Below are 26,988 nucleotides of genomic sequence, written 5' to 3' on the forward strand. Positions count from 1 at the left end.
AACGTGCCATAGGATCGCCACCACTGGTATAGATTGTTCTTTCTCTGCTAGTATATTTTCTCTTTTATTATAATACTTGTTGCCCTCTATTCAGGGTCGCATAGAAGAGAGTGGACTCCAAAGCAAGAATCAAAATGGGGCTCTTATATTACCACTCAGAGGCGTAGCTAGGGTTTCGGCTCAGGGGGGGACGAAACTTCTGAGTGGGCCCCTAACTAGGTAACTGATTACAACTCGGTGACACACCCTTATAGTGGATGTAGGAAATGGCTGCGCTGTTACTGTAAATAATAATCCCTATATAAAGACCAACATGGATATTACCGCAATATGGTCAGTGGTAAATACCAGTCCTACAAAACATGTGATTACTGCACAGGTTTAGTTGGTGTCTTACCGCTGACGTTCTTTCTGATGGAATCGGTCACTTTTCACGTCTTTTCCATCTGGCCCTGACCGACATGACAACTCCTCCAGCCACGACTCTGCTACAGAGAATACAACAATGACACATTTCACTTCTCATATTCCCGCCCCATCACCATCTATCTCCAACCTGCACAAACCACTCATCCTGCTGATACAGCAGCAGCGGCTCAGCATTGGGGTATGTGTCCCTATTACTGCACCTGATACCCCAATGCTGAACCGCTGCTGCCGTATGTGTCCCTATTACTGCACCTGATACCCCAATACTTCGCCGCTGCTGCCGTCGTATGTGTCCCTATTACTGCACTTGATACCCCAATACTTTCTTGAGCCGCTGCTGCCGTATGTGTCCCTATTATTGCACCTGATACCCCCTATACACACGGCTCTGCTCCACACCCCCTATACACACACGGCTCTGCTCCGTACACCTTGTACACACACAGCTCTGTTCTGTACACCTTGTACACACGCGCCTCTGCTACGTACACGCTGTACACACGCACCTCTGCTACGTACACGCTGTACACACGCGCCTCTGCTACGTACACGCTGTACAAACGCGGCTCCTCTCCGTACACCTTGTACACACCTGGCTCCACTCCGTGCACTTGTACACATGCGGCTCTGCTCCGTACACCTTGAACACACGAAGCTCTGCTCCCTACACCCCGTTCTCACGCAGCTCTGCTCCCTACACAGGTGGCTCTGCTCCGTACACGCCGTACACATGCGGCTCCGCTCCGTACACCTTATGCACACACGGCTCTGCTCTGCACACCCCGTACACACGCGGCTCCGCACCTAACACCTCGTACACATACGGCTCCAATCTGTACACATTGCACACACAGCTCCACTCCATACACCCCGCACACACACGGCTCTGCTCTGTACACCCCGTACACACAAGGCTCTGCTCTGTACACACCGACCCGTACACACTTGGCTCTGCTCCGTACACAAGCGGCTCCGCTCCTCTGTACACCTCATACATGCATATCTCTGCTCCGTACACCTGCTACACACACGGCTCCGCTCTGTACACCTCATACACACATAGCTCTGCTACATCCCTCCTGAGCCCACACAGAAACTTACTTCACCTCATCCTGCACCATGACAACCAGCACAGCAGAGCCCTGCAGCTGAAGCCCCTGATCAGCCCCCTGACTCCGCCCCTCCCGTGACCTCATCACAGGTCCTGTGCGCACAAAATAGACCAGGACGACATTGCTGGCTGTGAGGTGGGGGGAGCACTGCTGGCACCGGGGCCCCCCACCGCCTTCTCAGGGGCCCATAGCGGCTGGGCGGCAGAGTAGGGAGATCGATTCTCCCTGCTCTGCCGCAGAATGTAACTGTATGGGCGCGCTGTGCACGCCGATACAGTTACAGTAGCGTAGCTCTGGTGGGCCCCCTGAGAGCTCAGGGCCCGGGGCGACCGCCCCCTCTGCCCCCCCGGTAGCTACGCTACTGCTACCACTATAAATTCACCAACCCTCACTTTGTAAGCACTGCACCCTTCTATCTGCATGGCAGCAGAAAGACACCCACACAAATTTCTCAAGCTTGTATAAATCTGGTAGCACTTTAAAAGGAATTTATTTATGGGTTGACACCAGTTTTGTGTTGGAAAAAAAGCCACAAATTATGATTCCATTCACTGTTAATCATCTGCTTACTTATTCTTGAGATCCAGGCTGTTTTGCGGGTAACCCTAATTTGGATGCACTTTCCTTCCCTGCCCACCTCTGCTAAGTATAAATTAATATGAAATCTGCGGTACTTCAATAGTACTTTCTGGGGTGATGGGCATTATTATTTACATTAGTCTCCCCAGGCTTTCAGCCTTTTTGCCAGAAAGCCTTACACTCTGTTCACATGTCCACTTGTCACGCATTTGTTATGGATGCAGTATTGAAAATGAAAACTGGAACCATCACAATCAGAGTAAGGCTATGTGCACACGCTGCGGATTCCGCTGCGGGTTTTTCCGCGCGGAAACACAGGTAAAACCGCAGGTAAAGTGACCTGCGGTTTTAATGCGTTTTGGCCTGCGGTTTTGCCCTGTGGTTTCACACCTCTACTATATTAAAGGTGTGAAACCGCAGCAGAATCCGCAGAAACAATTGACATGCTGCGGAAAAAAAACCGCAGCAAAACCCATAGGGTTTTTGAAAACCCATAGGGTTACATGGTAAAGTACCATGTCTGCGGAATTGCTGCGGTTCCGCAGGGCCAAAACCGCAGCGGAACCGCAGCAAAAACCGCGGCGTGTGCACATACCCTAAAAACTCTGATTTCTGATTTTTATCTGGTTTTTTTCCCTTTTTGTAACAGATTCGTTTTTGCAAGTAAAGTTCCCCCCCTCCCATATACTAATGTGCCACAAACAGGAAGTTGATCTCACCAACCATTCCCATTTTATTTAGGTGTATCTATATAAATGGTGCACCCTGTAGATGCTGTAGTCATTATTGACAGCATTTAAGGGTCAAACGACTATAGTCGGTTCCAACACTGATCATGGCTGATGCAGTAAGTTGTCAGCTATAGGATTGTGTCACCCTTCGGGGGATGCTAGTGTCTTATATCGGAGGTCAGTAAGAACACATTTTGGGAAAGACAATTTTGGGACTATTTTGTTCCTTGTACACAGTTGGGGATAAAATCTCGCCATTTGTCTTCCCCTTTTTGGCCACACAACGTATGTCATGTTTCCAGATATTTTCCATTATTCTATCCAATGTTTTCCAAAAAAGATCATTAAAAAAAGTTTTTTTTATTGAGCTGCTAAAACCGCTTTTTTCTTGCAACATTATATGTACCTGTTTGTGGAAACAGCAAATACCTGCAACACAGGCGCCCACCGCCTATAAACACAGCTAGCTGTGGGAGGTTTTATCACAAGCCAAAGGGTTACTTATCCAAGTTTTGGAGATACTTTTACCTTATACTCCATTTCATCCTAAATGTTAATACATATACGTCAGCTTGTTATGTAAAATCCTGAGGAAGCGAAGATCAATTCTAGAATATTACAGTGATTTATTGCTAAATATTACACTAACTTTAGAAACTTTTAATTGTTTATCTTAATCAGTGTAAAATATGGGTGTACTCTTTAAAATGGGCAATTAATGGTATACCTGAAGAATTCCGAAAATAATTCTGCAGCAGTTACATAAGTGCTCTGGAAAGTTTGAGACTTTTACAATATTCTTGTATAAAATATGTGGGTTCTATTATTTTCTTCCTCCTCTGGTGTGTTTTTTTTTATTTTTTTATTTTTTATTTCCAGTCATCATTTTGAGACTTTGAAGCTAATGATCACTTCTCAAGCATGTTACAGTTGCATTTAATAATAATTTACGCTCGTGTCTCCAGGAGGACATTCAAGAAAACTTTGGCACTCAAAACAGAGAAATTATTCGTCTTGTATTACACAAGAGGCAAAATAAAAAAATAGACCAAATGAAATGACTCAACCCTTATGGATACAATTCAGAAATGCTGAAAAAATGAAAACAGAAAAAATGATCCTTTTGGAATACAGACACTATCAATACGACGTTTCGGCTTGACTAAGCCTTTTTCAAGTATAAATCTGAATGTTGAAGGATCAGTATTAGCTGATATCCGCAAATGTCTGGGCTGAAAGGTATGTGCATTATACACCCCAAAGGGGAAGAGCCTAAGAAAGTACTGCCTTGTACGGCAGGCCCACGCTGACATATTTTTTCTCAGTAAAAAAAGGCAGCGCCTCACAATTTTAGCAAAGGTGGATGGGATTTATAGAAATCTCATGCCCTCTGTGCTTTTTTTTTACTCAGCATAAAATGACATGCGTTGCATGTTTCAAGTCTGCAACATTAAAAATTTCTGTTGCAAGCACGATGAGTATTCCATGCTTATTTTCACCATAGAATTGCATTAGATGCGGAAAATCCGAAGATAGAAAACACATATAATCCACACATGACTGTATCAATAAAGTTTTGTCAAAGCAAAATACCAGGAAGTATCAAAAACAAAGCGGCTTTATTTAAAGCAAAAAGAGACAAAAGTGCAATAAAAAAGCACTAAGGCAAAAAGAGACAAAAGTGCAATAAAAAACCACAAGTAACATAAAAAACGCTCTAAACACTCATCATGGGAACATGGTCTAAGGGTACCGTTTCACATAGCAACGCACCAGCGATCCCGACTGCGATACGACCTAGTAAGGATCGCTGGTGCGTTGCTACATGGTCGCTAGTAAGCTGCCAAACAGGCAGATCTCTTCAACAACGCAGCAATCCGACAGCGATCCGTATAACGACCTCGGTGTTCGTTGGTACCTTGTCACACAGCAGCTTCTCTGAAGACTCCCGCCTGGGTCCATGAGTTCTGCGTCGCCAACGAGGTCGCTCGTCGGCGTTAAACATAGCGATAGGCGCTGGCCAGCGGGACGCTAACGATGAAAAAATGGCCCAGGACATTCCCTCATGATCAGCGATATCCAGCGGGGGGGGGGGCGGTCGCCGCTATGTGTCACGTAGTGAGATCGCTGTTGTATCACAAAATTGGTGACGCTTCAGCGATCTCGCTAGCAATCTTGCTATGTGAGACGAGGCCTTAAGGCTTTATTCACACATCAGTACTTCTGATTAGTATTTCTATGCCAAAACCAGGAGTGTTTCTAAAACCCTGAATGTTTGGCTTGCAAACACGGATACCAAATACTGACCAAATAATGACATGTGAATGAGGCCTAAAAGTTACTTGGGTTGGGAACAATGACTGTTATTTGCTTGTTCTCGTCTCCAACCTTGGCGTTTCAATAAATATTTGCCAGGAATTTGGTAACACTTCTGGACATTATACACGATGATTCAAAAGGCTCGAATAAAAAAAAAAATTTACTTGCAAAATCACCAGGTAGAATTTGTAATAAGGCGTACAAAATTTTTAGATGAAATACATTCTTTTTAATGGCTTGTCTGGAAGGTTAAAATGTTTCGAAAGAGTTAAAGAAAATTGAAGAAGCCATACTTCCATTCCAACACTGCCTGGCCACCCGCCATTCTTATTCTGCTGTATGGATGATGTATGGACACAAGGGTGTGTGACCCTCATTAAAAGCCTTTTGTAAAAAAAAATCTCGATCCACTTTTCATTTACTTCTATGTTGTTCACACCACAGTATATGAAGGCGCTACTGCATGTTTATTTATCTGCAAGCAATGATTGGTAACCTCCTGTAAGAAACACTGGAAAGTCGGAAATCTACAATTTCACTCTTCGTAATGATTTCTACCATTTTACTATTCTGCAGTTGTGAATGGAGTCCTTTTTCTTCCCCAGCTCCATGCGCAGCCCTCGTGTTATTGTTTGTAACGTTATACCTTCTCTCCATGTATTTCTACTTCTCTTTTATGAAGTGATTGTATATTTAAACCTTCTAGCCCAGGGAGGCAACTACTATATGGAAAGACCTCCCAGATAGACTAAACCGAGCTCATAAATGTTCATGCTTTATTTTTTATATATATTTTTATCTCTGCCTTAGAACATGACTGTCGAAATGGCAAAACAGTCCTCAACAATTAAAGCCATGAAAAATGAAGTCCAGGAAAAGGAAGAACGAATTCGGGAACTGCAGGAAAGGTACTGTATCATTTCCAAATTTCTCTTTTTCGAGGTGTGCCGCGATCCATTGAGTTTGTTGCCATCTTGTGGCAGTAGCCGACCTTTTTTTTTTTTAAGTCCTTCATTTCTCTTGAACGTTCTCGCAGATTTTAACGCATATGGAATTTTGGGTCAGGGGAGGCAGAGAGTTTGAGGTGTTAATTCTCTACATTTGTTTTTCGTTTCTCCGTTTCAAGTTTTAATATCGCAGATGGATTTTCTGCTTTCACAAGAAAGCTGGGAAGTGCAGCTGAAGGTCACAAATTGTGTGAACTCATAAATGATTTGATGGAGTAACCAAAGTTAGATTGAGACCCCAGAGTGGACTTAATCACCCTTGATGTAAATTCAAATCAGTGCCGAGAGCAGAGGAATCTTTCAGATACAGTAATTCTTTGCCTGGGGGCTGAGAGACGTGTCAAGGTTTAGCTGCTTAAACTGGATTAAGCACCAAAGCTTATATGTATAACAAGTGCAAAAGGACAGTTTTGTTTGTTTAGATATGGATTGATTTTGGGTCTTTTAAAAGAGAAGAATTGTAGAGTACAGTAATAGTTTACAAATCATAGCTACTTTTTTTTTTTCCCTCCTTTTGGGTTATGGGACTTTGATGTAAATTGGTCTTGCTGAGTCTTTCTTCTCTATATAATGGTTCTTTGCTTGCCTTTGCCCTAATTAGATACTACTAATTACATTTGTGTATGGCAGATTCATCCAGGGTGAGGTTACCGGAAAAACGGCCATAGATTTTAAATCCTTTCACTTAATTTAGTTTTATTTTTCGTTCTTCGGCTTACTTGCGTTTCCTTTCTGCTTGATTAACGAAGAAGCTCTAGAAATAGAGGTCTAGGTTTGTTGTATTTCTAAAGCTGAGGACTATTATTATTGCTCCATACACCTTCTGTTACTTTATAGTATTAATACAGGCAAACCTTTTTTTTTTTTTTGGCGCATGGTTGTATTGTAAACCGATGTCATGCTTTGTTTCACTCGACAGGGAAAATGGTATTGGAATGCTTAGTAGGTATAGTAAGTGGGAGTGTGTAAAAAAAAAAAAAGAAAAGTTAATGACCTATAATAGCTAAATATATGCTTAGAATGATTAATTGTCAACACGGAAAGACCTCTGCAGTCTCGAAAGGTTACGCAGAAAAGTGTCTGGAAATGTTGGGAAAAAAAAGGCGCCTGCAGTCATTGTAGACGAACATTACATGTTTAAGCGAACTTTCTAATAGAGGAAAAGAAATGACAAAAGGCAATTTATTTCACTCATGTGTGATCTTTAACAGCATCAGCCCACAATACAGCACATTTTCGTGACATCGAACATACTTGTTTATTATGTATCATTTCAGAATAAATATATAGTGTTTGTTTTGTTTTTTTTTAGATCGTTATTACATTTCTTCCTAATGAATATTGATGTGTAATATATAAATTTAGTTCTGTAGTGTTATCCACTTTCAGCGTTGTGACGCTAACATGCTACAACACAAAGGTATAGCTTTGTTACCCTTCCCTATTGCAATATCCTACTAGAAACTATTCATGATTCTGCACCCTTTTAACCATTTCTATAATGTGCCGTGCTTTTACAGGAAGAAGCAGTTATAAGGGGACAAAGTATATTAACAGATTTGTAGCAACATAAATTAGTATTAATGTTCTTTTTCTTTTCTGATTTATCAGCTTGTTTCTATGTTCACCATAAGATATTAACAGATTTTTATTTTCCACTCTGGGAACCATCAGTTTTGCCCCCAAAAAATTATATGTAAGGGTCTGTGCACTCGTTGCTTTTTTATCACTTTTTTATTTTTTTGTGTAAAAGCTTGAAATATTTCCTAGTACCAGCAAAGAGAGTGAGAATCCTGAAGCCTCTTACACATGTTGCTAATTTTTTCTTTACAGAATTGGTGCAGATGTAAATCTGCAGAATGTACATTTTTTCGCTGCAGATTTTACCCATACTAATGAGTGGGGAAAATGCATAAAAATAACCACATAAAAAATGCATTTATTTTATGCTACATATTTCCTACCAGCACATCAGTATTTGCAGCAGATTTTTCTCCTGAAAATACTGAATGTGTGCACATACCCTTATTCTGATTTTCTAATATTCTATGTAACGGCATTTTAATTTTGAAAATATAGAATGCAGTTTCCACAAGCGAAAGTATTTTAATGACCACATTTTACCCCGCTGTATGCAATATATTCATCATTCATACAAGCACCTTTCATTACTAGAACCTTTTAGTCCCATGAGTTGCCCTAGATTGCTTGGGAAGATGTGTTCCCTGAGTAAGATAGTATCCTGAGCCCTGCTTCATTACAACACTAATGTCCGCGTGTCCCTATGGAAGTACTTCTACCCTATGGCTAGTTTGTGTGTGCTTTTTCTTGCTATTTGTCTCTTTGGATGTTTCTGGTTGTGGTATTTCTAGGCGCTAGCTAATTATTGGAGATGATGCTTATGAATTCTTCATTGAGCCCCATTTACCCTACTACTGCTGGATTGCAGTGCTGTTCCAGCTGGAACCCTAGAGACATCATGGGTATTTGTTGAAATCTTGTTAAAATAAGTGCTGACGTTCATAAAATAACAACTTGGAAGTCAGTGATTGATATCTTTTATTGGCTAAATAAAAAATAAAGTGATGATGGAGCGCCCATACCAGGGCCTAGCGGGGTACTCTGTACCGGACCCGTTGATCTCAATGGGAGTTGTCACGGAAGCTGTGACCCGGCCCGTGGCCCTGGGGCTCCATGGCAAAAAGGGGGATTAATGAACAATGAAATAAAGTTTATGAATAGTTTGTGACGCCACCTGTGGTGTTTGGCAAGTGAGGTGTTAGGCCGACGCTGCATGCAGATCCTCTGGGACTGGTGGTGGATTGCAGCCAAGATGGTGAAGCTCCCCACAGGTGGAACTGTACTCCCAGGGCAGTGTAGATGTAGCAATTGTAGGAGAGGCACAGGCGGTTTAGAGGCTGATGCCCAGATGTAGTAGTGCGGGGTGTAGTGGTGCGGGAATAAGTGGAGGACACCAGGGCATGTAGTTCCAAAGCTTTACTCACAGTCTGCAGTTCACACAGATGCCTGCCTCCATGCTGTGTCCTCCGGGTCCTGGGCTCAGTCAACCTCCAGGCAAGATAGGATGCTCCCTTCCAACACTCCGCCAACATGTACCTTTCTGAACGTCTCCTCTATAGCGCCTTTAAGTGAAGTACTCCTAGTACTGAGTTACACTGGAGTGCATCCTGACAGATTTTCCCAAGAACTCTACTTGTACGGCAGACAGCTGTAGCCTGCTTTGGGGACTCCTTACTCCTGAGTCCCAGCTCACTATCCAAGTTGCTGTTGTGCCCCAAGTCTTAGATGGGAGCAGTGCATTTACAGCCCACTACTCCACCGGTGTCTGCTGCAGAACCATTAGTGTCCATACAACCTCGAGGGCCGGGCCCCGACCTTGCGCTTAGAACTTCTAGGCAGGGTTCTTCCTCTAACCCACATCCTCTGTGTTCCCTTATTCTCCTACATTCCGTACTTGTCTTTCTTTCCTATGGAAGTTCAGGCTTCAGTTCAATGTCTTTCTCCTTCTTTCCTTTCCTGTGCCAGCTGACTCAGATCGCTGAGGGAGCTGCAGCACTCCTTCCTCCTTTCCTCACTCCTCTCTGAGTGAATCTCTCTGACTGACTCACTGACTAAACCTTCCCGCTCTTTATGTATTCTAAGCTCCACCCGCCTCCCAGCACGTTTCGTGTTCCAAGCAGGGAACCACCAAAGGTGCTCTGCTACTCTCTAAACAAGGAGCCGCAATTTGGCTTTGCTACACTACCTTGTGGTGAGGGGTGCAGGTGTTGGAGCGTGGTTAGTAGTTCCCACCTTACCTGGATGGTGGGGCACCACACCTCAGGAGGAGGTGCAGTACCTCTGTTGAGACTGAAGCCTCAGGGGCGCCACAATGACAAATGGCGAGCTCTTGAGAATACTTAGGTCTCTTCATCAGGCCGGGTTTAGCACGTTGCCTCCGATGTGTTACGACTTGCATGTAGTATGCCAGTCTTGATGAAGTGTGCGCTGGAGTCAGATGCCTCTCACCACCACAAGAAATGTATGGTGTATAATTGTAGGAATGCATACGCCACATCTGTGTCTTAAGTTATGATGGATTTCTAGAGCCTACTCGATTACACCCTCCGTCTGAGCTCTGCCTTCTTCTAAAAAAAATTTGGGTGTTGGCTGGGTCCAGTGTAAAAACAATAAAAGTATTCAAATTTTGGTGCAACTGCGAAGTGCTCCAATATTAAAATTCTGACATTTTCAAGAAGTTTCTACGCCAAAAATGTGGTGTAATCTGCCCGAGGAATTAGCTCCAGTGTCTGAAGAGTCCTATATTGATACATAAGAGGACATAGGTATAGTGCAGTATAAAAGACAAGTGACGAGAAGCAGAACTATCAGTATGGGAAGGAGAGAAAATGGTTGTGGTAGTAAATATTAGAGCAGGTCATAGATAAGGCATTATATTGTCCTCTGATTGATGTCTGGTCCGGGGGTTGTGATGCCCCCATGATGTCTGAGGGCACATTCCTTAACGGATGTAGGATGGCATAAATCTGTGAGATGTAGATGGTTGTCATGAGTTCCTATGTCTCTAGGATTTGAAGTTACCTTTAATACTAACACTTTTATATCGTTGATGAGATCAGGATAGCAAGCCCTGGACATTTGTTAACACTGTTTTTTTTTTTTCTGGTGATTACTACAGGTTTTGTTTTGGGCTTTTTAATGAATGTGTGCCACAGATCTGAGGCCAAAAATCTGATTTCTGCCACAAATGTGCAGGTGGATCACACTTTTATTGACCCTATTGCAATCCGGTGAGGCTCATCTATGACTTATTTGTGTAAGATCCAAAGGAATAATGAATATGCTTATGGATTTTAAAATCTATATTGAGTGAAGAATGGAAGGACAAAAATTCACACACACATCCATAATTTAGTATACAATAAATGTATTAATTCAAACACTTGTGTGAAAGGTACATCTGGTGAAAAATGTTAAAGTATGATATGATAAAAAAATAAATACTATAATAGTATAAAGACCTGTCTTTGACATTATGATAACTAGTTTCCTTTTTCTGTTCTCCTCAATTCAAAAGAAGTTTGGTTCTATAGCATAAGGGTGTAGATTTTATACCCTTCCTTTTTCCCATATTCGCCTATATGATTCTGCACCTTTTAGTTTTACACATTTCTCCAGTGTGCAGCGCTTTAATGGGTAGAAGTAAATATATTTTGGACTCAGGTTTGTTGCAATATAATTTAGTGATAATATATTGTTGTTTTTTCTTTTTGTTTTAACACCTTATTTTTGCGTTCACCACCATTTTTTTTTTTACACCCAGTGTATCTATTATTTATTTTTTTTGTTATTATTTATCATACATATTTGTATTTTTATATTTTATATATGTTGCCTTGTCTACATTTAGAAAGAACAACTAGCTTATCCAAACGCTATGGTATTGTGGTTTTTTTTAAATGTTAGCTGAGAGCCAGGAGACCAGATATGGCACATGTCCAGGCGTTTGGGCAACCTCCTTACCCATCCCCTGTAGACTGTGACCCCTTGCGGGCAGGGCCCTCTCTCCTTCTGTACTTACGTGTGTCTTGTATTGCTCTTGTTTAATGTACTTGTCTATATTTGCCCCTTTTCACATGTAAAGCGCCATGGAATAAATGGCGCTATAAAAATGTATAATAATAATAATAACCAATAAAGCCCTGAACAGACGAGGAGGATTACTATCTAAGCCCATATGAATTAATTAATTTATTCAATCCATTGGTGACGGACAAACTTTCCACATTCATCTTCATCAATTCTAACTACTGTACATAGCTTTTGATTATTACAGGATCACTTCCACATCAAGCATACAGTGTACAGTACAGAACATACTTCTTATTGAGTGATCCAAAAGACTATATAAGTATTTCTATTGGCTTCCATAATACGTAATGTTCTGACCAGTATTATAGCCAAACCAAATCAAAGCTTAATGAAACAGTAAATATAGATGAACCCTTCAACACTTGACTAATAGACTGACTGTTGTATGCCCATTAATAACTGTGTAAATATCCTTGAACTACATGTGTTTAGGACAGTATAGTACCTATTTATTTTTTTGTTTTATTAGTCTATCTCATTAGATCTTTTTCCGTGAAATCCCAGTGGAGATCCGTAAATCCTTTGGATTGGTCTATATGTCACTTATATTTTTATTTATTTTTATCAAATTTACTTATAAGTATCTCAAAATTAATATTAATCTAAACCTTAATAACATTAATAAGTATCTCTCATTAATTTATTGTCCTAATTATGCATATGCAGGTGCCAAGTCTTGTTTTTGGTTTAACTTGGACAATCCCTTTTCAATTACTATACTTCCCCAGTGTAAAATCAAAACAGTCTGGTCACCTCCGGTCCCGGCGCTGTTTCGGCAATGTCAGCATCTGGGTTCATGTGGCGCTATGTCACACGAATCCTGCAGCCAATCAGCAGCCGCTAATGGACCGCTTCACTCTCGCTTCTTTCAGGAGGAAGTGATCGAGCAGAAGCAATTCTGCCTTCTTACTATTTTCAGCTTCATGCAGAAGAAGTGAGAATGAAAGGGTCCATTAGAAGCAGCTGATTGGCTTCAGAATTCATGTAACGCAGCCCCCAGCCCCGACATCATTGGATCAGTACCCACATCGGGAGTGATTACAGGGTGTTTTTATTTTACGTGGGGGAAATACGTATAAGTAATTGTGAAGGGATTGTCAACCCTTTAATTCTTTGTGGATGTGAGCGTTTACCTGAGCACTATATTCCATATAATTGATTGTAATCTCTTTTAAGTAACGCCCCAAATTTGTAATTGGGTTTTTAAAATCTGCAGGGTTTTTGTTATTCTGTGGTAATATTTTTCATGCGAATGTGGTCTTAAATACCTTAGCAACTTGCATTCGCTCTAGAATTTAGCCAGGTAATGGCATGATCTACATGCAGCTCTAGATACAGACAGAATCCTAAATGAATAAATATCTATAAAGTATTTATATTATAACCAAAATATACCTACTGTTAAGGAGTAATTTATTTGTGCCGTCTAAATGCTACAAAGAATATTTGCCTGCATAGTAGATTACAGTTAACGCTATTATCCAGGACTGTATTTCATTGACAACATGTATAATATACCGTACTATTCTTATTACATGAGGTTATTTAAAGTACTTTGTGCTGTATTATGAACTGGAGACAACATTGCCCAAAATAAATAATTCCGAGGTTCCAATAAATCGTGCTTTTCAAGGTATAAGCAGCAATTCCCTATCATGCAGACCTATCTACCTCGGCGCTGATGCTTTTATAATTAGAAGTGGATACTACATACTACACAATATACCGTAGTTAGTGAATAATCAAATTTTTCTACCTCCCACATGGCACATACCCAACACTCTTTCATCTACCTCCATTTGGGGCTGTTATTGTTTCTGTGTATTTTTGTGTGGTTAATTGTGTCATAAATTTTTTTACGACATGTGACCTGTCTTGTATCTTAAAACTGACCCTGACTTAAAAGTTATGTCCCAACAACTGCAGGCAATAGGCCCGGTACTACATGATCCAGTGCTGCACATAAAAAGAAAGACTTCCCTATGACTCTCCAAGAAGCAATGTCTTACGGAGGTCTTTTCTGTGGATTTTTTAATTTAAACAGAGTACCTCTTATTATTGCCACTGATTCTAGAACAGTTAGTTTTTCTTTTTTTGTGTGTGTGTGTCCATCCAATCCAAAGTTATGCCCCTGGTAATAAAGATCTTGATTTTCCCTTCAAACAGCTGGAATCTTCTCTGTGGGCGTTTTTTTTTTCTCACTGGCCAATCAAAACACAGCGGCATCATAGAGGAGGAAAAAGAAAATGTCTGCAAAGAAGGTCACAGCTACAGCCTGGCTCAGCGTATTGTAATGAGTGTTGCCTTTGGCAAAGACTGGAGGGTAACAGTGCTGGAGAGCCAGACCCGATTGTGTTACAGGCAATGCACTGTGTTTCTTTTCTCTTGTGCCCCATAGTTCCAGCACTGCTGCTTTACCATGCTCTGAAACTCCAATAGGAAGGGGCACGGAAACTGCGGAGTTCTCAACTTTTTCACGTGACCAATTTTGTCTCAGGTGAACACACTGAGCCAGGCTGTAGCTATGACCTTCTCTGTGGGCTTTTTCCCCTCTTTATGACACGGCTGTGTTTTGATTGGCCAGCATCAGAGAGGTTAAAAAAAAACAAACGCCCACCTGTAAATTCTGTGCTGTATACCCAGGTGGCTAAAAGGGGAAACTGCATTTTAATTTCCAGAGGAGGAGCACTGGAAAAAAAAAAAATAACTTTTTCATAATCCGTGAACAAGCAGCAACTGGAGGAGCTACTCCATTTAAAGGACCTTCCAGTACTTTATTTTATTTAAGAGAAGACTGAGAAATTTTGAATATTTTTTAAATTTAGTAATGGCTTGTGGATGATTTCAACATCAGGAAACATAGGGACTTGTTAACAGACTGTAAGCTCAAATAATTGAAATTTGTTAATGCAATACTGCAGATGAAATGTCAAATTCTGTTACAAAATTGGTAATTATTTTCCATTAAAGTGTGCTTTTCCTGGTAAGTAAGGCTCATGTGAATGGAAGTCTGCTGGTAATGGCACCTACTGTTTCACTACAGTACAGGCTTAGCCATTCATATCGTAGATTGTACCCAGTTTTGATGTCGTAAATGTGTAAAACAACTTTCCGCATCTGCTTCTTTGGGGGAAAGTATAAATCTGAATTGTATAGTAGTAATGTGGGCCTTCACTCTCTAGGGTGGCTCGGATGGAAAGGGATGTCAACATGAAAAGGCATTTGATAGAGGATCTGAAAACACGGCTGAAAACCTACCAGGAAAACGAAAGACCGAGCAAAGAAATGTTGGAAAGTCTTGAAAGGAAGGTAATTCACTCTGTATATTTATTCCCTGAGCCTATTATTCACAAAATCACCTTGGAATGTGATGCAGCACATCGCATCTGCAGCATAATAATACCCTGGAGACCGACTAACCTGTTCCCACGACAGCCATTAACGTGATAGAAAAATAACATGTAATAAGGATCGCAAAGCGACGTTGCTTTTAGTACAGTCTGCTCAGAAACAGAAGGGTGAAGTGTTTGTTGTGGCACCTAGATCCGCCGCACAGAGTTTACCGACACTTGTAACAAACACTAATGGATATAAACTTGACTCTAAATTTCATGTTCAGCTCCTTTATCTCACTAAACGGATAACGCTCCTCACACGTTAGCAGGCAGCTGCATGGGCTTAGCAGAGCTGAATGCATCGTTTTAACCCTTTCCGTTGTCCGCTGAGTCAGGCTCCGCATAATTCAGGATTATTTTATACCCATATTGTGATTGCAAATTCGAGCCTGGTGACGCCTGCAATGGCCCTAATTATCAGCCTCGTAGATCTCCATCATGCTGTTAGACCAAGGTTTGGGACAATAATGCAAATGCAAATATGCTCCTGTTATACTGGCCCTAAGGTAACGTCCTTGGCATACCTTCAGTCTTATGGGAAAGCATCATGTACGCCCAGTGAATTAAAAACAAATTTACAGCACACCAATAAACTCTCCCTTTTTACCGGTTAATTGCTATAATAAATGTTGACCAACGTACTGTATAACCCTTGGGTGACATCTGATCATCCGCAGTTTGCATGTTCCCCTTTGCTCTGGGCCTATGATCCGATTTATATTTTTATTATTAACATTTGGTCCTTAACTTGTTGTTGAACATTAATAAAACATTAGGATCCTATAATTTGCCAAGGGAGCAGGCCTAAGGTGATTTATGAGTGATGTCAGGAGCCTCTGCCCAGTCGGCACATTTATAACATAGCACCTGTAATTAGAGTACAGATCTTTGTAAATGGAAGTGCATAAAGGAATGATTAAAATATTTCCAGCAATGCATTGGATTCTTCGTGTAATTTCCAGTACGGTGACACTGTATCATGCTCCATATGTCCATATATGGTGAAGTGTGAGCCATCGGTACAGTGCCGTCCTACAGGTCTTTTACTTGTTTATCATGGTTCCGATCAGCTGCACCCCGCTTTGTCATCCTCTTCTCCCCCAGTCCTGCTTATTTCTGCCTTATCATTATTCTGCAGCTAAAGACAATGACAGAGGAGTGTTCGCACAAGAAAACTTCAATGGACTCACTAAAGCAGAGGCTCAATGTCATCAGCAAGGAAAAGACAAAATATGAGCAAATGTGCTGCAAAATAAAGGATGACCTGGAGAAAAAGGTATGTAGCATGCTTCCATCCTCATATATGTAGTTAGTGGTGCAGCAAAAAATTTCTTTTTTTTTTGTTTCTTCTAAATCATTGACATATCGCTGGGGGGTCAGAGTCCTTTTTTTTTCAGAGGCAGCCATGTTATGGGCTAATAATGCTGGCTCCAAAATCACCAGCACTTTCCTAGAGCCACTGACACTTTGTGCTGTCAAACGGCAGGTGTCAGAGCTGAGCCGCCACCAATTGGACATTCTTGGCATATCCAAACCGTATTCTGTCATGGCATTTAGGGAAGCAACACCTTTTAGGTGAATATTTAATGTCATGAACCTGTTCAAAAATAAAAAGGGGAATTACATACTGTATATAGCACAGTTTTTGCCCCTTATATTCAGAATGAACTCTGCTATGTACATACCATCTGGATTATGGCGGGTGGATTCTGCGCATGGAGCAGTGGGCACAGGTTTGCTGACTTTGAGCTAGTTTTTTTGCTTTTTTTTATTAGTTTTTTTGTTTTTATATCTGCCTCCTGAAAGTGATTGTGTTAATACAACAGAGTAAATAGCTGAAGCATTAGGCTCACTAAGGGTTAATAAGGTAGATATAGATATCTATACTAGAGTTGAAATGTCAGACTTGAGGTATAAAATGTTGGGATGGAGCTACCTACATCACCCCTACTGATAAGAATGACATGTGAACAAGACCGTAAGTCTTATTACTGGCATGATCACACATTCCTGTAATACATCACAGTCTTTGCCTGGGTTCCTCATGTGCCACATTCCTACATAATAACCTACCAAACCTACAGAGAACACCAGAGTCAAAAAATGCCCCAAGAAAAGAATCTTGCTTTTATCTAAAAAAACATTTATTTTATTGAAAATTTAACAAGACATCGTACAAAAAGATAAATAAGAATGAGTATTGACACGGTCACGTGTGTCTGGCCGCAGAGAGTACCGCAAGGTGAACCCATGACACACGTGACCCTGGATACACCGCCTCCAGTAGGGCGAATTTAAATAATAAAACTTACAGCTGGATACACCGCCTCCAACTGGCGAATTTAGGTAACACACGTTATATATACAGTAGTCTGGAAACCCCGCCTCCAGTAAGGCGAATTTAAATAATAAAGGGGAAACCTGGGTAACAATAACAATGGTGGGCCCTGCGATAGGGAATAGGGACGTGGAGACCTCCTGTACTCCCCTGAGCCAGTGTCCCTGCACTCCTAAAGTTCCCTATGCCGGTTCCGCACCGGGCGACGCACGTGTACCTCAAACCCTGACTTGCCCTGCATCTAAACCATCACTAGGGAATTGGTCGGTGCGGAAACTAATCCCACCACTGCACTAAACACACATAAGGGAAAATGACATTACAGGGGGAACACCACTTAGCTTTGCTCTGTTGCGTACGCTCCTAGCAACAGAGCCCACCACCTGCGTGCATCTTTTCCAACCGGATCCATCACCATAACCGGATCCATCACCCTAGTGCAGCCTTGGAGCAGAGTCCACCACCAGTTGCAGCTGCCCAGTAAACAGAGTCCCAAAGATGAGTCCAGCTTCTGCCAAAAAGTCCAGCATGCTCGAGTCCAACTTTTCTGCCTAGAAGTCAAGCATGCTTGAGTCCAGCTGTGAAAAATGAGGATGAATGAACTCATGGAGATCAACATCCAACACTGCGGAGACACCATCACATGTTTCTCAACGCAGTGATGCTAGAGCATTGCCCCCATCCCTTATGGGAAATATGCAAAAACATGTAAATCAAGAGCCGCGGAGACACCATCACATGTTTCTCAACGCAAGCAATGACTAGCCAGGTCTTTCACTGGGAAGGAACAACCACGGGAAGGGCAGTCTCCAATGAAGGAAACCACCTATGCCAAAACATGGTATCCATCCACAGACAGCTGTTTCGGGGTATTGCCCCTCATCAGTGTGGAGTAGGAAACTGGCTAGTAGGAGCAATGTCTAGTAAAAGACTGTGAAAAATGAGGATGAATGAACATTGCTCCTACTAGCCAGTTTCCTACTCCACACTGATGAGGGGCAATACCCCGAAACAGCTGTCTGTGGATGGATACCATGTTTTGGCATAGGTGGTTTCCTTCATTGGTGACTGCCCTTCCCGTGGTTGTTCCTTCCCGGTGAAAGACCTGGCTAGTCATTGCTTGCGTTGAGAAACATGTGATGGTGTCTCCGCGGCTCTTGATTTACATGCTTGAGTCCAGCTTTCATCAGCCAAGTCCAGCATGCTGAGTGCAACTCTCACCATAGTCGCCACTCCCCAGCCATGCAAGCACTTCCTGCTGACACCATAAACTGCGACTCCACCACGCCATGCCAGCCCTTCTTGCAGACACCAATGTTGAACTCCACCAATCCATGCCAGCACTCCTTGCAGACTCCATAGCTGACTCAACCCCTCTGGCTGGGCTGCCCAGGACTCTCATTCAGCTCCTTCATCACCCAGGCTTGCTTCCCAAATAACGAACTATCAGTATCACCAACGATCATCAAACACACCTGAAACTCTTTTATAGAGCCTCACACCTGATTTGTAATACGTGCACATTAAAACTAAAGTGTAATACCACTCACCACCACCGGGGCAACTTTGAAAAAATGACACTACGTGTAATAATTCTAATGGCCACCGGGGGGCAATCAACCCACTTTGGCACCAAGCCAAAGGAAAAAAAGTTCACTTTGTCCAGTTACTTGTCAGATCCACCTTGGATCATGACAGTACCCCCTCCTTAATGAGGGCCTCTGGACCCTCAAGACCACTCCTCATAAGGGAAACACCTACAGCGGGGACGCCCAGATCCAGGGTTCACCCCACCACCACCTGAAACTTCAGGTTTATGACAAACGCACAGCTGGTATTGGCATTAAATGTTCTGGAGGCACCACTTATCTCCACAGCGCTGACCTGGGGAACGAGTTTATGTATGTGTATGTTTGCTATGAGCTGTTCAGACTCCACAACATACTTCCACAAGATGTTTTTTGGTGGCCACCCATACATGCTCGTTCACACACTGGTCCGGACCTGAACGTTTATTGTCACACATTCGTTTGTCATATTTTGGTGAACACATTCTGGACTCGACAACAGAGGCGTCCCCCTGTGTCACCACACTCACTCCCCCGCTATTCACCAAGGGACACCACCCTCCAACCCTTTCACCATGAGGTCTGCGCCTCCCAGGGTTGGTTAATGGCGAGGGGTGACATTTGTTCCTACTCCCCCGCAGCACACCTGCCGCTCACACCTGGAGGAGAAGGGGACAGGAATATGGAGGGAATATACACTCGCTGGTCGCCTTCCTCCACACGACCAGGATGGGGCGGCTTCTTCGGTGGTATTGAAGATTTGGCGTGAGCCCCGCGGACTATACACCAGTCTGCTCACTACAGGGAAGTACCCCTTCACCTCAGGGAACCCCAGACAGTACCCTGGGGATCACCAACTCCACCCACCTGTGTGGGTACGTCCGCCTGTATGAACAAGTCCCGCTCCCAGCAGCGACTCTAGGGGGCACTTTGCCAGAGCCGCAGGAATATGGAGGAAAAATACACTCTCTGGTTGCCTCCACACGACCAGAAGGGGGCGGCTTCTTCATTGGTATGGAAGATTTGGCATGAGCCCCGCGGACTATACACCAGTATGCTCACCACAGGGATGTACCCCTTCACCTCGGGGAATACCAGGCAGCTCTGCGGGGCACCAACTCTTCCCACCTGCCTGGGTACCTCCGCATGCATGAGCAAGTCCCGCTCCCCAGCAGCGACTCTAGGGGCTTTTTGCCAGACCGCAGCCGCCATTTGATTTTCTGGTTGAGCCCAAGGAAAGGCCCCAGACCCTGAATACTGCTGCTGGAACTGCTTCACACCATGCAGCTTCTCACACACCTCAGTGAGGTCCAGCAGCAATTACTCACAGGTCTCCACATGGCCAAGGCTGACCAGAAAAAAAAAAGTAGGGTTGGTGATAATGTCATGGTCACGTGTGTCTGGACGCAGCGAGTACCGCAAGGCGAACCCATGACACGCGTGACCCTGTATACACCGCCTCCAGTTGGGCGAATTTAAATAATAAAACGTGCAGCTGGATACACCGCCTCCAACTGGCGAATTTAGGTAATACACGTTATATATACAGTAGTCTGGAAATCCCGCCTCCAGTATTTAAATAATAAAGGGGAAACCTGGGTAACAATAACAATGGTGGGCCCTGCGATAGGGAATAGGGATGTGGAGACCCCTGTACTCCCCTGAGCTAGTGTCCCTGCACTCTAGCGTTCCCTATGCCGGTTCCGCACCGGGCGACGCACGCGTACCTCAAACCCTGACTCGCCCTGCACCTAAACCCTCACTAGGGAATTGGTCGGTGCAGAAACTAATCCCACCACTGCACTAAACACACATAAGGGAAAATGACAATACAGGGGGAACACCACTTAGCTTTGCTCTGTTGCGTACGCTCCTAACAACAGAGCCCACCATCTGCGTGCATCTTCTCCTCCAACCGAATCCATCACCATAACCGGATCCATCACCGTAGTGCAGCCTTGGAGCAGAGTCCACCACCAGTTGCAGCTGCACAGTAAACAGAGTCCCAAAGATGAGTCCAGCTTCTGCAAAAAAGTCCAGCATGCTCGAGTCCAACTTTTCTGCCAAGAAGTCAAGCATGCATGAGTCCAGCTTTCAGCAACCAAGTCCAGCATGCTGAGTGCAACTCTCACCATAGTCGCCACTCCACCAAGCCATACAAGCACTTCCTGCTGACACCATAAACAGCGACTCCACCACGCCATGCCAACCCTTCTTGCAGACACCAACGTTGAACTCCACCAATCCATGCCAAGACTCCATAGCAGACTCAACACCTCTGGCTGGGCTGCCCAGGACTCTCATTCAGCTCCTTCATCACCCAGGCTTGCTTCCCAAATGACGAACTATCAATATCACCAACGATCATCAAACACACCTGAAACTCTTTTATAGAGCCTCACACCTGATTTGTAATATGTGCACATTAAAACTAAAGTGTAATACCACTCACAACCACCGGGGCAACTTAGAACAAATGACACCACGTGTAATAATTCTAATGGCCACCGGGGGAAATCAGCCCACTTTGGCACCAAGCCAAAGGGAAAAAAGTTCACTTTGTCCATTTACTTGTCAGATCCACCTTGGATCATGACAAGTATACTCCCAAGGTGGAGAGGTTTATAGTGAGCATACCAGGTATAGATTAGGCACCTATAAGTAAGTAACACCTTAAACAGTAAATTTTAAATCCAATGACTAGATGAAATGGGGGTATAGAGGAACCATCCCTCTTATCAATAGACGCTGTTGCTAATAGTGAAAATACATCGGTACACAGTAAAAAAGTCAATCAGCAGTCAAATTATCATGGAGATTGCCAGGGTAGAGAAACAATCCTCTCAAATGTATATACCTTGGTTCCCATAAGCCAATGCAAGCCCACAGAACATCACAGACAAAAATATTCAATAAGATAAAGTGCCAAGAACTACCTACACACTCTGGCCACATAAGACTGGGTTTTGTGCCGCATCAAGAGGAATTGAGGGCCAATTGCACCAGAGTATGGTCTGACCATGGCTCCGGAGATTTTATCAGCTAGGGTCCTGCTATCTGTTTGTTGCTGTTGATATAGTGCTGGGAGATACTGCAAACCATCTTGCTATGACTCTTATGGATGTCCCATCCTGGTGGAGCGGAACAACCTGTTCAATGTGAGTGGGCTTCACATACCGTCTCATGCTAGTAGTAATGACAACAAAACTAACAAAAGACAAAGCTAGAGTAGAATCTGTATGAAATCATAGGTAGAGGGTAATTGTGTTCATCACCTGAAAAATTATCGCTTTTGGGGGTTTGTCTTGCAGATGCCTCTCTATTTTGCCTGATAGCACTCTAATTTGCTCCAAATCAGGCCACAATGATTCAGGACCACTTATGCTACCTAACTGAACAAATTGTACCCCTGAAGTTTAATTCACTTGAGGTGGTTCTGTGGTGTTCGTTTCCCCTTTAGCTTTTAGTTTTCCTTCTGGTCATAACATCTTATAATACTTATAATATCTTGTAATACTTATTATTGAGCCTCATTCAGACGTCCGACGTTATCCATATATTGACTGGGTTACACATACTTGCAATGGGTCTCCTAATCCAAACTTGAAAGTCTCATATATTCTTTTGACTCTTATCAAGTTCGGGTCAGGGGACCCACGGCCATTCTGTGCAACATGGTCAATAATTCTACTGTGTTTGAACGATATCTGAATGAGGCTTTAGAAACAGATTATTTTAAGTACCGTAGTTATCTCATTATCATGAAAACTGGTCATAGATCACCTCTTCTTTGTCTGCACAATAACCTTTGTACAGGCCACAGCATGCTTAGAAAATCTCCCCATAGAACTCAATGAACTTCTCCAGTTTGCCTTTCTGGTTTATTTAAACAATGAATCTATAATTATCATCGGCTCATTTTGAAGGCAAGTTGGAGCTCTGTATGAGAAAAATATGAGTAAAAATTAAATGACGCTAAAAGGTAGATATTCTCTTTAACACCAACATTTTGTATTATTAACATAAGGTTGTTGTTTGCAGAGCGCAAAAGTCAGTGACTTGGAAAGTAAAGTGACTGAAGCCGAACGTACAATGTCTGAGCTGGAAAAGGCGGCTACACAACAAATGCGCAACTTAGCAATGAAGAGCGAGCAAGCCTTAGAGGGGCTACAGAGCAAACTTCTGCATGGCAATCAGAGGATTGAAGAGTTTGTCGCATTTGTAATGGTATGTTATTTATGTGCCGTCTGTGCTTCACTTTTACTGCGGTTTCTGTGTTACCCCATAGTTATTCTGATATTGGTTTTGTTTTTCTTAGTAAGGCAATGGAAATAAAGATCTGCATAAAAAATGAACTATATATCAGAGACGAGTCTCCTTGCCCTGATAAATTTACTTTGCATTTATCACCTGCTGGTTCCATTCTTTCCAAGAATCCATTAGTTTATGGTATGTGAAAAGACACCTAAGAGTACAATAGAAAGTGGCAATATTATTTTTTACTTATAATATGTAGGAATATTAATTTATGCCGCTATATTGTGCCAGAAAGAAACAGCTCATGGGACCTATTAATATGGTGACGAAAACCCCCAAAGATAATGTCATCATGGTCTCTCCATGTCATCCAATACAAGAGTGGTCGCTTTCTTATACAGCACTGCTATTAATCTATATATACATTGTAAGGTAGCGCTGTCATTCAAGGTTGGGGACACTCGCTTGGCAGCCAAATAATCACGTCCGGCACGGGTTTTCCATAAAACAATAACAATCCATGCAGTTTATTCAGGCATTATAAACCCACAGCAGCAACATAAAGTTCATATAATCAGCATAGCGTTCATGACAGAGCTTCCCTCTGTTATCACACAACACAGTTTATGTCTATTTTACGATACCACACAAGTCCTTGCTGGCACCACCACAGCTCCTCCTGTCACCGATCTCCGACACCTCTGGCTGCCGTTCACACACAGCTGCTGGTGTCACCTTCGTAACCCCACCGAGTTACAGGAAGCCGCTTGTCCCCTTCGTAACCCCGCCGAGATACAGCAAGCCGCTTGTCACCTTCTTGACCCCCACTGAGCCACCGCAGGCTGACTTGAAAGGAAAAAGAAAAAAAAACACACATGCAACACAAAACTCACGTGTCCTGTCTGTGTGCTCTTCAGGACGTCCGTCTCCTCTCCTGGGACCGTCCAACACGCAGGGCACACCGGGTGCTATTCAGGGAGCCGACCCTCCTCCCAGGGTTTCCCAACACACCGGCCTCACCAGGTCCAGGGGCTCGGCGGGTGCTATTCAGGACATCCATCTCCGCCTGAGACTGTCCAACACTTACGCTTCACCAGGTCGAAGATCATACCACGTGCTCCAGGGATCCGATTCTTTCTCCGAGAATCTCCCAACACTGACCCTCCAGGACCTTGCTCACTGAACCCTCCAGGTACACGGTCTTTCTCACTGACCCAGGTCAGGACAACACGAACACCTGTCCGTTACCTGTGTCGGCCACACAGGTTCTCGGGTACCTCATATCCACAGAGGTACCCTATCACAATCCACAGTCTCTTTCTCTGACCCCGGTCAGCACATCACACGGTTTTCACGACCGTCACCTGCCGGCTGCGCAGGTTCTCGGACCCCTCTACCGCAGAGGTGTCCTATAAGTCTTTTCCACTGACCCCGGTCAGTATATCACATGGCTTTCAAGACCGTCAGCCCTCCTGGCTCAGTGTTGCCAGCACTGCACCATGTGCTTTTGGAAACCGTTGCCCTTAGCAACCGAATTTTGCAGTCCTCTTCCATTGCTCCTAGCAACAAGGCTACAACACTGCCCATAGCATTCTCCACCAATTGTAAGGTAGCGCTGTCATTCAAGGTTGGGGACACTCGCTTGGCAGCCAAATAATCACGTCCGGCACAGGTTTTCCATAAAACAATAACAATCCATGCGGTTTATTCAGGCATCATAAACCCACAGCAGCAACATAAAGTTCATATAATCAGAATAGCGTTCATGACAGAGCTTCCCTCTGTTATCCCTGTGGTCACACAGGTTACGCAATGTCCAGTACTCAGGCTCTTCGGCCTCACAGATATCTCACCCCGTCAGAGTTACCTCATGGCTGCTTCAGCTCACTGCAGACGTTCATTCCCTGTCCCAGGGAACTGTCAGACGCTTGCAGCCATTACTCACAGCATTCACGTGCTCTCAGGCAGGAAGCCCCATCTCCCAGCGGGACCTTCCACAACGGACCAACCGGGTCCCAGCATTCACTCATGTGACCTACCCTGGTCACCTTATATGGTCCGTAGCCACGCCCACCGGGTCACATGGCTATGACCTCATCACAGGTCCTTCACACTCACAGAGTCTTTTACTACCGGCGTTTTCAGACACACCCCTGGGTGGATTTGTAGGTAGCTCTCCCTAACACATTGGCACGAAAGATCAGCTCTGCTGATCAGCACATAATCAAGCCTTCATCCTTCATCCCGAGGCCACCCACCTTGAGATACATTACGATCATTCAGCATCCTACTCCTATCAGGACACTGGAAATGCTTATACGCCTGTCCTGGGACACCCACACAGTGCCCCCTAGCGGACACAGTGGTCACTACACCACAACAGATAAAACTAGATATCTCCTGGTCCTTTAGCTTCAAGGGCCGTATTATCAGTCTCAGTGCTGTCCATGAAAAAACTGACAACACTACGACCAGCGTCCAGTTGGGCATTTTTTTTTACGGACTGATTTTACATGACCAAATCGCAGCTTTCCCTAATTCCTTTCAGAAATCGGATGAGACTCATCAGTTCAAGTCTATGGGTGCTCAGCAAAAATATAGATATTCTATGTAGCATTTGTTTTTTGTTTTTTTTTTGTTTTTTTTTTACAGATACATTGCAATTCTCCACAGAGGAAACTGAATTTGGTCTTGTTAATGTAAAAAATAAACTGATGCCATACTGATTGCTTACTGACCAACATACAGATAAAAATTGTTTGTTTGTTTTTTCTGGGTGAAAATCAAATTTTTTTTATAAGCTCGTGTGAACGGACCCTGACAGCAGTACTGTAATGCAGAGAGCCGATCAGTCAGGCAAAGTACCGGGGTGTTGTCTATCTCTCCGATTGCTTCAGCCTGTCGAGTGATGATTAGGTGATAATGTGCTGCTCTGTCGGAGGTTATAATGTGCTGTAGTGAGGATGTGCCGACGTTGTGGAGGGCAATATATGCTGATAACTGGAGAACAAGCTACAGTGGATGGCTAACAAACAGGCAATCCATGCATGTGTGGTGGATGCCGAAGAGCTGCAAGACATTCAGCCACGGGGACTCCAACGTATTATTCGAGCGCACCAAAGACACTCGTTTAGCACCCGAGCACGCTCTGATAACACCTTATCCGGGCATGTTCTCTTAACGCGATTAATGACCATCTTAACCGAAGGAAAAGAAACTAGGAAACAAAATATTGATTGAAAGATGTGTGTCAGTAAGTTATATATACACCACTGTCTCATCAGCTCATGCAACATGGCGGTAAAATCACATGTTGCATAGTTCCAGGACAACCTTGTCATTTTAATCCTGTCTTTTCTTGCAATGTTGATTGCTCGAAAATGGATGATCTCGCCAGCATTACTGTGTGTAGGATGCTCCATGTGGGAATGATTGACTGGTTCACTCCCTGCTTCTATCTACTCCTAGACTGCCCACTCTTTAGTTAGTTGGTGCCTAGGTCCTTCATCTTTATTACTGGCAGTGTTTTATTTGGATAGATCACTGACATATTGCAACAAGGTTAATCGAGAGAGGTAGA

At 43.3% G+C, this 26,988-nt stretch overlaps 1 protein-coding gene across 4 annotated transcripts in view; it reads left to right on the forward strand.

Moving 5' to 3' along the window:
• Positions 1-26,988, forward strand: part of CNTLN (centlein) — a 494,856-nt gene that overhangs the window by 406,046 nt on the left and 61,822 nt on the right. For all 4 annotated transcript variants that reach the window (XM_073552475.1, XM_073552478.1, XM_073552476.1 and 1 more), the window contains exons 21-24: positions 5,981-6,078; positions 15,033-15,159; positions 16,384-16,521; positions 23,193-23,378. In XM_073552475.1, coding sequence (XP_073408576.1) covers positions 5,981-6,078; positions 15,033-15,159; positions 16,384-16,521; positions 23,193-23,378 — 549 coding nt within the window. The remainder of the gene's footprint in view (positions 1-5,980; positions 6,079-15,032; positions 15,160-16,383; positions 16,522-23,192; positions 23,379-26,988) is intronic.

This window comes from Dendrobates tinctorius, unplaced genomic scaffold (genome assembly GCF_039654945.1).
Source record: "Dendrobates tinctorius isolate UK_male_01 unplaced genomic scaffold, ASM3965494v1 ptg000191l, whole genome shotgun sequence".
In the NCBI taxonomy this organism is placed as follows: domain Eukaryota; kingdom Metazoa; phylum Chordata; class Amphibia; order Anura; family Dendrobatidae; genus Dendrobates; species Dendrobates tinctorius.